Source organism: Oncorhynchus keta, chromosome 6 (genome assembly GCF_023373465.1).
Source record: "Oncorhynchus keta strain PuntledgeMale-10-30-2019 chromosome 6, Oket_V2, whole genome shotgun sequence".
Lineage (NCBI taxonomy): Eukaryota > Metazoa > Chordata > Actinopteri > Salmoniformes > Salmonidae > Oncorhynchus > Oncorhynchus keta.
The window spans coordinates 23,166,490-23,178,799 of NC_068426.1; the positions used below are offsets into that span (position 1 = coordinate 23,166,490).

A 12,310-nucleotide genomic window follows, 5' to 3' on the forward strand; every position below is an offset into this window, starting at 1 on the left:
GGGGGCTGTGACACCGGACCACCTCATAGTGCATTATAAAGTACTATTATAAAGGAGGTATGTAACCTCACCTTCCCAGCATAGTGAACCACAGTGAAGAGGGGGCTGTGACTCCGGACCACCTCATAGTGCATTATAAAGTACTATTATAAAGGAGGTATGTAACCTCACCTTCCCAGCATAGTGAACCACAGTGAAGAGGGGGCTGTGACTCCGGACCACCTCATAGTGGGGGCTGCTTTTAAATTTACTGTTCAACTTGTCCACAAAGTCTCTGTCTGATGCCTTAGGGGACAAATAGGGAAAAGAGATTAGAATTAATACACAAACATTTATATCAGGGTTGGGGTCAATTTCATTTCAATTCCAGTCAATTCAGGAAGTACAATGAAGTACAATGAAATTCTGTAATTTGGTGTACTTTCTGAATTGAGTGGAATTGAAATAGAAGCCAATCCCTGATTAATACAGAGATGTATGGGTGTATGGAGACCACTACAGTACCTGAGGAAAGGCACTCTGCTCGTCCAGGAGAGAAAGTATCCCAATAGGTTTAGTAAGGATCAGGTCCTGTGGGAGAGACACACATTAGTTGTATACGAGACAAGGAAAAACACCTAAACAAACACATTCTATTGAGAAAATGCATATTTGGGTTAATCTAGCCAATTGTTAACTGAGTAAAACAAACATGGTACACAACTTCATATGACTTTAAAACAGAAAATTCTCACAGTACAAGGAGAATATTTTGTTTTCCTGAAGATTGGTTAACAAGGTTTCCAGGTTTTTATTGACTAGGGCCCCTACACTGTAAAATGCTCTTGAAGTTGTATAGTGCTCAGTAGGCATTAGGACAGAGTGGGTACACAGCAAATTACCTGTGGATCCAGGTTGTGCATTACTTGCTCTAGGTCCAATCCTAACTTGAGTTAGAATTCTTCCCACAACTCCTAATGTGTCCATCTTATCCCATTACTTACAGACAGGCTCTACTCATACCTTCAGCCATGGACAGGGACACTATTTTCTGCCAAATGACACCAGATGCTTCTATATAGACAAGAGGATGATGCCACAGGCTGAAAGCTGAAGTGCCTATTAAGCTACTGGCATGTGACTGAACACTGCCCCGTCAGCATTTCCCCTTCCTGGGGTCTGCGTTCTTTTATATCTGCCAGACTCACAGTGGGTTTACACAACCTGTCTGTGTTATTACGGAGAGAGAGGGGGAGGTAAACAGAGTGAAAGGGAGAGCAAATAAGTATGCGATGGAGAAAGGGTGTAAAAAGGGAATGCAAAAAAGGCTGAGAGAGAAAAAAAAGAGTACTACTGTAAGTGATGAGGGGAAGAAAAAAAAGAGTACTACTGTAAGTGATGAGGGGAAGAAAAAAAAGAGTACTACTGTAAGTGATGAGGGGAAGAAAAAAAAGAGTACTACTGTAAGTGATGAGGGGAAGAAAAAAAAGAGTACTACTGTAAGTGATGAGGGGAAGAAAAAAAAGAGTACTACTGTAAGTGATGAGGGGAAAAATAATACTACTGTAAGTGATGAGGGGAAAAATAATACTACTGTAAGTGATGAGGGGGAAAAGAATACTACTGTAAGTGATGAGGGGGAAAAGAATACTACTGTAAGTGATGAGGGGAGAAAAAAGTACTACTGTAAGTGATGAGGGGGAAAGAGTACTACTGAAAGTGATGAGGGGGAAAGACTACTACTGTAAGTGATGAGGGCGAAAGAGTACTACTGTAAGTGATGAGGGGGGAAAAAAGTAGGTTGTGTCTTTTTACCAGGATAGGCTTGTTGTCTTTGAAGGAGATCGTCTCCCACTCGATGCCCTCTTCCTTGTATTCATTCTGCTCCATCAGAAAGATGTGCTGCAGGATGACAAATGCATACAAAGACGCATGAATGACTAAAAACAAAAAGGACAGCAGGTATTTCCAGTTTCTTTCACAAGAGCTTTGGTCACAGGGGAACATCTTTCATTGGATCAACCTGCTTTGTCCAATCGTTTCATGAGAAGATGGCACATTCAATAGTGTGTGGCCTTCAGTCACAAAAACGCCAACAGAAGCCCTGAAGCCCTAGTGATCCGACAGCAGTAAATCATCATAAGCAGATTCCTATGGCATTTGACCCAAATGTATTCAGTGCTCAAATGGACAGGCCCCAAAGGAAAACTGTAATGTTTACTAGCAGAGAGTAGTCCACAGCAGTGTGACTAGTACAAGTAGACTCTCTTTAACTCCAGCATCCCATGCATACAGTACAGTGAGCTCCAAAAGTATTGGGACACATGTTGTTTTGGCTCTGTACTCTAGCACTTTGAAATAAAGATGATATAATGACCATGAGGTTAAAGTGCAAAATGTCAGCTTTAATTTGAGGGTATTTTCATCCATATTGGTTAAACTGTTTAGAAATGACAGCACTTGTTGTACATTGGTCCCATAAAACATGAGGACTAAGGTATTGGTACAAACTCACTTATGTGTATCAAAAGTGTAGTATTTGGTCCCATATTCCTAGCATTGATAACATCAATCTTGTGACTCTACAAACTTGGATGCATTTGCTGTTTATTTTGGTTGTTACAGATTATTTTGTGCCCGATAGAAATGAATGGTAAATCATGTAGTGTCATTTGAGACACTTATTGTAAATCAGAATAGAATATGTTTCTAAACACTTCTACATTCATGTGAATGCCACCATGATTACAGATAATCCTGAATGAATTGTGAATAATGATGAGTGAGAAAGTTAGATGCACAAATATAACCCCAAGACATGCTAACCTCTCACCAATACAATAACAGGGGAGGTTAGCATTTTTTTGGGGGGGGGTGGGGTGATATTTATGCCTCCAACTTTCTAATTCAGGAATATCCATAAACATGGTATCTGATAGTCTGCACATTAACCTAATATTCATTGTATCATTTTAAATTCAAAGTGCTGGAGTACAGAGCCAAAACAACAAGAAAAAAATGCACTGTCCCAATACTTTTGGAGCTCACTGTATGTACTCTAGGCCAGCTGACCTAAAATTACATGTTTTTCTGAAGCCTTCCACTGAAAAATAACATTTAAAAGAGACACTAATAGGCGTTTATAGCCATTTCAAAAAGCAGAACCAATTGCAGATTATGTTTAGATTCCTGTTCCTCTACTAATCCTAAATAAAGAGACAAGCTGACCACGTGTTTCTTTTAAGTGTTTGGGTCTTACGTTAACAAACCCTACAGGCTGTCATTTTAGGGGACTTAAATAGAGAATCACTTCTAAGGGACCCAAGATGACACGGCTACTTCTTCGTGCACTGATATTTACACTTACGTGGTTAAAGAAGTACTGCAGCTGTTCATTGGCCAGGTTGATGCAGAGCTGCTCAAAACGGTTCACGGCAAAATTCTCAAACCCGAAAATGTCAAGGATACCTGTATTATATAACAAGAAAAAAGAATGGTCAATCTGACATTGACCATCTCTGGTTGAGAAAACATAAAAAGAGTTGTGGAATTTTGTTACATTTAAAGTTTCCCTTGAAACTGACCTATTTCATTCAGCTCAACGTCAAAGTCAACATTGGGAGCCAGCAGTTCGTTAACTTTACTGACAATCCAGCCGAATACTCTCCCATAAGCCACTTTGGCAATGGAGTCCCTGGCATCTGTAGATAAACACACAACAACAACATATTAAGTGAGTCAAGTGCTCTTGAAAACATGATTAATAGTATTTCTATTTTGAGCTTCAGTTTATTTTTTTCTTTCCCATTGATGCTAAAGCAGTCAGGCCTGGAACGAAGCAAAAGTAATCCGCTAACCAAAAATACTAGCTCAAATAACCAACCAACCAGCCTGTTACCAACCCTTAGTAAACTTTCAGAAAAAACTATGCTTGACCAGATAAAATTATATTTTACTATAAACAAATTGACAACAGACTTTCAGCATGCTTATAGGGAAGGACATTCAACAAGCATGGCATTAGACAAATGACTGATTGGCTGAGAGACATTTATGTTAAAAAAGATTGTGGGAGCTGTTCTGTTAGACTTCAGTGTGGCTTTTGACATTATCGATCGTAGTCTTCTGACAGAAAAACGTATGTGTTATGGCTTTACACCCCATGCTATATTGTGGATAAAGAGTTCTGTCTAACAGAACACAGAGGGTGTTCTTTAATGGAAGCCGCTCCAACATAATCCAGGTGGAATCAGGAATTCCCCAGGGCAACTGTCTAGGCCCCTTACTTTTTTCAGTCTTTACTAATGACATGCCATTGGCCTTCAGTAAAGCCAGTGTATCTATGTATGCGGATGACTCATCACATGAGCTACTGAAATTACTGTAACACTTAAAGAGCTGTAGTTAGTTTTGGAATGAGTGGCAAGGAATAAGTTAGTCCTAAATATTTCAAAAACTAAAAGCATTGTATTTTGGACAAATCATTCACTAAACCGCAACTACATATTGTAATAAATAAATGTGGAAATTTAGCAAGTTGAGGTGACTAAACTGCTAGGAGTAATTCTGGATTGTAAACTGTCATGGTCAAAACAATAGTAGCTAAGTTGGGGAGAAGTCAGTCCATAATAAAGTGCTGCTCTGCCTTTTTAACAACAATATCAACAAGACAGGTCCTAAAGGCTCTTGACTGTTCAGTCGTGTGGTCAGGTGCCACAAAGAGGGACATCGGAAAATTACAACTGACTCAGAAGAGGGCAGCATGACTGGCCCTTAAATGTACACAGAGAACTAACAATAATATGCATGTCCATTTTTTCTTTATTTAAATACATCTCTAATGGCTCAAAGTGGAGGGATTGACATCATCATTAATTGTTTTTGTAAGAAGTGTTGACATGCTGAATGCAGTGAGGTGTGTTTGAACTACTAGCACACAGCGCAGACACCCATGCATACCACACAAGACATACCACCAAAAGGTCTCTTCAAAATCCCCAAGTCGAGAACAGACTATGGGAGTCGCCCAGTACTACATAGAACCATGACTACATGGAACTCTATTCCACATCAGGTAACTGATGCAAGCAGTAGAATCAGAGTTTTTTTTATTTTTAAAAACACCATATGGAACAGCGGAGACTGAAGAGAGACACACGCGATAAGACACTCACTCGACACACGTACATATGGATTTTGTATTGTAGATATGTGGTAGTAGATTAGTGGCGTGAGGGAACACACTAAATGTGCTATGAAATGTAATGTCATGTAATATTTTTTAAATTGTATACAACTGCCTAATGTTGCTGGACCCCAGGAAGAGTAGCTGCTGCCTTTGCAGGAACTAAATGAGGATCTTTAATGAATACAATACAATTTACAGTGGTTGGTCAGACAGACATGGGCCTTCTTTAAACATACGAGGAGGAAGTTGTGGTCAGTTTACCCTCCCTTAATCCTAACCTTAACCATTAGGGTGAAAACACCAAAAATTGTCCAATATCTTAGGGACATCATTGGCTGGCATTAGTAAGACACGGTACATTTACTGTATTAAACCGTATCCTGTAATGTTTTTTCATACTGTTCTAGCACTGTCAGGAATGTACACAAACCGTGTGCTCTCCAGTTTCATGGAAAGCCCAAATGAATGACGAAACTGGGTTCTAGAGGCCCTACAACAACAGTTAGTATCCATGGTGGTTAATACGGACTCAGGCCCTCCTTTCTAATGGCTAAGGTGATGTGGTAAGGGAAGTGGATCTTGGATCAGAGCTTTTCTCCTTACCCTCGGCCTGCTGCTGGTTGTGCAGCCTGCGGATGGCTTCTCCTCTCGTCACAGACAGAGTACAGGTCAGACTCCTCAGCAACTCCTCCTCCTGCACCCCAAACTGACCCTGAGAAGGCAAACACACAAATATTAAAAGGGATACTTCAGGATTTTGGCAATGATCCTTTATGATCCATCATCTACTTCCCCAGAGTCATTTGTATGTCTCTGCATCCAGTATAAAAGAAATTAAAGGTAGTTTCAAAAGCAAATACTAACTAGCGTTAGCACAATGACGGGAGGTTTATGGTATCTACTAGCATGCTAACAGTTACCATAGACTTCGTCATTGCACTAGCAATTGCGTTAATGACAGTCAACAACTTCCATCAAACTGCGCGCAGAGACAAACAGTATCCACGTGTTGAAGGGATACTTCCATGATTAACACACAAAAACATAGGCCTACACAGAAAGTGTACAAAGTACACAAGCTTACACACAATAGCTCCTATATAACCCAGCCCCAAGGCCCTTTTAGCCCAGACGTGGCCCTATTGAACATGCAAAGGTAAGGTCATGGCAATGCTATCATGCAAAAACCTGCCAAACATCAAACAAAGACCATCCTCAGACAGCAATACTTTCAATTAATCAATGTTAAAAAAAGGGGAAACAGTCCTAATGCTATAGATTTGTACTATTAGCCCCCCAATCACCCCTGCTGCTAGCGTGCCCCAATCACCCCTGCTGCTAGCGTGCCCCAATCACCCCTGCTGCTAGCGTGCCCCAATCACCCCTGCTGCTAGCGCGCCCCAATCACCCCTGCTGCTAGCGCGCCCCAATCACCCCTGCTGCTAGCGCGCCCCAATCACCCCTGCTGCTAGCGCGCCCCAATCACCCCTGCTGCTAGCGCGCCCCAATCACCCCTGCTGCTAGCGTGCCCCAATCACCCCTGCTGCTAGCGTGCCCCAATCACCCCTGCTGCTAGCGTGCCCCAATCACCCCTGCTGCTAGCGTGCCCCAATCACCCCTGCTGCTAGCGTGCCCCAATCACCCCTGCTGCTAGCGTGCCCCAATCACCCCTGCTGCTAGCGTGCCCCAATCACCCCTGCTGCTAGCGTGCCCCAATCACCCCTGCTGCTAGCGTGCGCCAATCACCCCTGCTGCTAGCGTGCCCTAATCACCCCTGTTGCTAGCGTGCCCTAATCACCCCTGCTGCTAGCGTGCCCTAATCACCCCTGCTGCTAGCGTGCCCTAATCACCCCTGTTGCTAGCGTGCCCTAATCACCCCTGTTGCTAGCGTGCCCTAATCACCCCTGTTGCTAGCGTGCCCTAATCACCCCTGTTGCTAGCGTGCCCTAATCACCCCTGTTGCTAGCGTGCCCTAATCACCCCTGTTGCTAATGTGCCCTAATCAACCCTGTTGCTAATGTGCCCTAATCACCCCTGTTGCTAATGTGCCCTAATCAACCCTGTTGCTAGAACCCAAATCCCCTCAGTATCCAGATCTGTGAAGATGTTTTGCTCATAATGATGACGATGAAAACTGGGCAAAGACCAGCTGATCCTGCGTCAGGTGGAGGTTAACCTAGCATCGTGAGCAGTACCTCTCCATTAAACTCCAAATATAGCCACTCGTGACCCTGTGTCTTATCTAAGCTAGCCAGATGTTGCCTCAGCCCACTGCCGGCCTGGGAGGGCTGCTAATCAAGAGGGACAGCGGAGCAGGGTGCAATCATTCACCTGTTTAAATTGAAGGCACGCACACACACGGTCACCTGTTTAAATAGCATGTGGATCTATGCATACACAAACGAACAGACGCAGTAGAACGTTTAAATATCATGGACACACAAACTAGTTGAAAAGAACACATAAAGTGTCAAAACTGTCTCCATGAGCCAGCAGCTGCCCATGTTAGAAAGGTCAGAGGTGATTTTGTAAAGAAAGTACTGTAGTGATTGCCTCAAAAATCCCCTTGTTTGTTTTTACCATGTATGCTCAGGACTGATAATCAACCGTTTCTTCCCCTAGCTTAGTCGCTGGACCCCTTCCTTCTGCTGTATAAACCACTATCAGATGACTCTTCTACTGTAAACTGTTGATGGGAACTGTTCTTGTAGTTTATATTTTGCTATGTCAATACCACTGATGAACATTTATGGAGGAAAAGGGAAAATATGCCTACTGTAATCTTAGAAAACACCAACAGGTCAATAAGTAAACTGCATATGTTAACAGAAGCTGCTACCAAACGAGGCCAAATGGAATTAAATGTTTATCTTATTTAACTAGGCAAGTCAGTTAAGAACAAATTCTTATTTACAATGACGGCCTTCCCCGGACAAACCCTAACGACGCTGAGCTAATTGTGCGCTTGCCCTATGGGACTCCCAATCCTGGCCGGTTGTGATACAGCCTGGAATCGAACCAGGGTCTGTAGTGACACCTCTTGCACTGAGATGCAGTGCCTTAGACCGCTGGCCCACTCGAGAACCCAAAATATACTCTGTAGCCACCCATTTCTATTAGCTTATTCATGAATCTATTGGTTTGGCAGTACCATCCTCTTACGTTCGTAATAATTGATACTGCCAGACTAGCCATTTCCTTGAGCAAAAGAAAGAATGGCAAAGAAGGAGTGGAGGAGGATGTAGACTCACAGCTGTGGCTTTGAGCCAGCCCATGGACTTGCCAGTGACCCTGAGCACGTCGGTCTCTGTGGGCTCAAACATGATGTTTCCCAAAGACAGGATCCCTGCCAGGATAGTCATCATGTCTACCTTCTCCTGATGACACAACATGTACATATATACAATCAGTCCATCTGTCAGTCAATCAATTGGTCATTTATCAACTGGTTAATAACATCTAACAATTTGTTTATCAGTCAATCAACCAATTAGTCCAACAAAGTTACAATCAATCAGATTCAGATGTCCTCATGGCTGACATACTGCAAACGGATGGATGAGAAAGAGTTTCAGAGAGGTCTTACCTGTTCCTGAAATCCCACCATGTCCATTGCGTTACACACTTCACTGTACTTCTCCCCCCATTTCCTCACTATGTCCTCAGAGCCGTACCGCCCATTCAGATACCTGACAGACACAGCCACAGAAACACATTTATACAGATCTGATGAGTGAGCACAGAACACACACACAGGCTACATATGTAGGGGGCATAACGGTCAGCGCATTATGCATATCTGATTGACAAACACTTTGAGGCTTCTACATTGCTGCACTGTATCATAGGGCACTACAACATAGGACAGCCACTATCACAGGGCACAGCAACTGACTGCATCATAGGGCACTACAACTGACTGTATCACAGGGCACAACAACTGACTGTATCACAGGGCACACCAACTGACTGTATCACAGGGCACTACAACATAGCAGGACCGCCACTATCACAGGGCACAACAACTGACTGCATCATAGGGCACTACAACATAGCAGGACCGCCACTATCACAGGGCACAACAACTGACTGCATCATAGTGGCTGTCCTGCTATGTTGGTGTGCCCTATGATGCAGTCAGTTGTTGTGCCCTGTGATAGTGGCTGTCCTGCTATGTTGTTGTGCCCTATCACAGGGCACAACAACTGACTGTATCATAGGGCACAACAACATAGCAGGACAGCCACTATCACAGGGCACAACAACTGACTGCATCATAGGGCACAACAACATAGCAGGACCGCCACTATCACAGGGCACAACAACTGACTGCATCATAGGGCACAACAACATAGCAGGACCGCCACTATCACAGGGCACAACAACTGACTGCATCATAGGGCACTACAACATAGCAGGACCGCCACTATCACAGGGCACAACAACTGACTGCATCATAGGGCACAACAACATAGCAGGACCGCCACTATCACAGGGCACAACAACTGACTGCATCATAGGGCACAACAACATAGCAGGACCGCCACTATCACAGGGCACAACAACTGACTGCATCATAGGGCACTACAACATAGCAGGACCGCCACTATCACAGGGCACAACAACTGACTGCATCATAGGGCACAACAACATAGCAGGACAGCCACTATCACAGGGCACAACAACTGACTGTATCATAGGGCACAACAACATAGCAGAACAGCCACTATCACAGGGCACAACAACTGACTGCATCACAGGGCACAGCAACTGACTGCATCATAGGGCACAACAACATAGCAGAACAGCCACTATCACAGGGCACAACAACTGACTGCATCACAGGGCACAACAACATAGCAGGACAGCCACTATCACAGGGCACAACAACTGACTGCATCACAGGGCACAGCAACTGACTGCATCATAGGGCACAACAACATAGCAGAACAGCCACTATCACAGGGCACAACAACTGACTGCATCACAGGGCACAACAACATAGCAGGACAGCCACTATCGCAGGGCACAAAATAAAAAATTAAATTAAATTATTAGTGTGACCCTATGACTCTATTGAAATGTCTAACTTCCCAGACGACACCCACAGAGTCATCACTACCTGTGGAGGAAACATTGGAGAATGATAACATCACAGTGGACCCACCTGTACTGCGTGGGGTCCAGGAGTCCATACATGTCTTTGTCCTCCGGGGAGATGCCCGCCAGCATGCAGTAGAAGATATGGAAGTTTCTCTCGCCCTCATCCTGGTGGACCACACGAGACTTCTCCAGGAGGTACTCGTTAATCTTAGCTCCTTTTACTGTTAAGAGCACAGCACCACAAACAAGGACACACACAGGATCAAGTCATGCTACATGTCTGTCGTATCAATGCAATCACCACATACATTTAGTGTATAAAACAAATATGAACATAAGTACACACAATATATGAATACACTGTCACACACACACACACACACCCCCCCACCCACCTGAGGAGTTGTGGAAGCGCAGCTGAATGTACTTCCCGAAGCGACTGCTGTTGTCATTCATCACAGTCTGGGCATTGCCAAAGGCCTCCAGCAGAGGATTCACCTAGAAATACCATACAGCACAAGATCAGTACAGCACCAGAACTTACATCATGGTGAGCCTACATGGAGCCAGGAGTTTAACATTTCCAAGCCCTAATCACAAGACATCCATGATTTGCAACTTTCCGTGTGCCTGACCACGGTATATTAGAGGGGCACGGTATATTAGAGGGGCACGGTATATTAGAGGGGCACGGTATATTAGAGGGGCACGGTATATTAGAGGGGCACGGTATATTAGAGGGGCACGGTATATTAGAGGGGCACGGTATATTAGAGGGGCACGGTATATTAGAGGGGCACGGTATATTAGAGTGTGACGGTTTATTCAAGGACAACCACCACCCGGGCCACTGCCCATTCACACTGCTGCCATCCAGAAGGCGAGGTCAGTACAGGTGCATCAATGCTGGGACCGAGAGACTGAAAAATAGCTATCTCAAGACCATTAGACTGCTAAACAGCCATCACTAACACAGAGAGGCTGCTGCTTACATTGAGACACAAGTAAGCATTTCACGTTAAGGTCTACACTTGCTGAACGTGGCACATGTAACAAATAAAGTTTAATTTGATGTATATACTGTATTTTATAACATCTATTGCACCTTGCCTATGCAGTTCGGCAATCGCTCATCCATATAAACTCAGCATAAAAAGTAAATGTCCCTTTTTCAGGACCCTGTCTTTCAAAGATCATTTTAAAAAATCCAAATAACTTCACAGATCTTCATTGTAAAGGGTTTAAACACGGTTTCCCATGCTTGTTCAATAACCATACACCTAACTAAGATCTCACAGCAAGACCTGGCAAATCTGGTGCAGTCCACGAAGAGATGCACTGCAGTACTTAATGCAGCTGGTGGCCACACCAGATACCGACTGTTACTTTTGATTTTGACCCCCCTTTGTTCAGGGACACATTATTCCATTTATGTTGTGCAAAGCAATGATGACGGCACGTGTTTCCTTGCAGTTAACCATGATTGACAGAGGAAGAACAATGATTCCAAGCACCCGACTCCTTTTGAAGGTTCCAGTCTGTTATTCAAACTCAATCAGCATGACAGAGTGATCTCCAGCCTTGTCCTCGTCAACACTCACACCTGTGTTAACGAGAGAATCACTGACATGATGTCAGCTGGTCCTTTTGTGGCAGGGCTGAAATGCAGTGGAAATGTTTTTGGGGTATTCAGTTCATTTGCATGGCAAAGATGGACTTTGCAATTCATCTGATCACTCTTCATAACATTCTGGAGTATATGCAAATTGCCATCATACAATCTGAGGCAGCAGACTTTGTGAATATTCATGTATGACATTCTCAAAACTTTTGGCCACGACTGTACAGTTGAAGTCGGAAGTTTACATACACCTTAGCCAATTACATTTAAACTCAGTTTCTCATATTCCTGACATTTAATCATTGTAAAAATTCCCTGTCCAAGGGTGAGTCAGGATCACCACTTTATTTTAAGAATTTGAAATGTCAAAATAGAAAATAGAGAATTACTTATTTCAGCTTTTATTTCTTTCATCACAT

At 43.5% G+C, this 12,310-nt stretch overlaps 1 protein-coding gene across 2 annotated transcripts in view; it reads right to left on the reverse strand.

Annotated features, from left to right (window-relative positions):
- LOC118385259 (myosin-IIIb-like) overlaps nt 1–12,310 on the reverse strand; it is a 45,973-nt gene that overhangs the window by 15,198 nt on the left and 18,465 nt on the right. For both annotated transcript variants that reach the window (XM_052521153.1, XM_052521154.1), the window contains 10 exons: nt 10,666–10,768; nt 10,335–10,491; nt 8,754–8,856; nt 8,419–8,544; nt 5,771–5,879; nt 3,564–3,680; nt 3,347–3,447; nt 1,795–1,881; nt 505–570; nt 172–285 (listed from right to left, as the gene is read on the reverse strand). In XM_052521153.1, the coding sequence (XP_052377113.1) occupies nt 172–285; nt 505–570; nt 1,795–1,881; nt 3,347–3,447; nt 3,564–3,680; nt 5,771–5,879; nt 8,419–8,544; nt 8,754–8,856; nt 10,335–10,491; nt 10,666–10,768 (1,083 nt within the window). The remainder of the gene's footprint in view (nt 1–171; nt 286–504; nt 571–1,794; nt 1,882–3,346; nt 3,448–3,563; nt 3,681–5,770; nt 5,880–8,418; nt 8,545–8,753; nt 8,857–10,334; nt 10,492–10,665; nt 10,769–12,310) is intronic.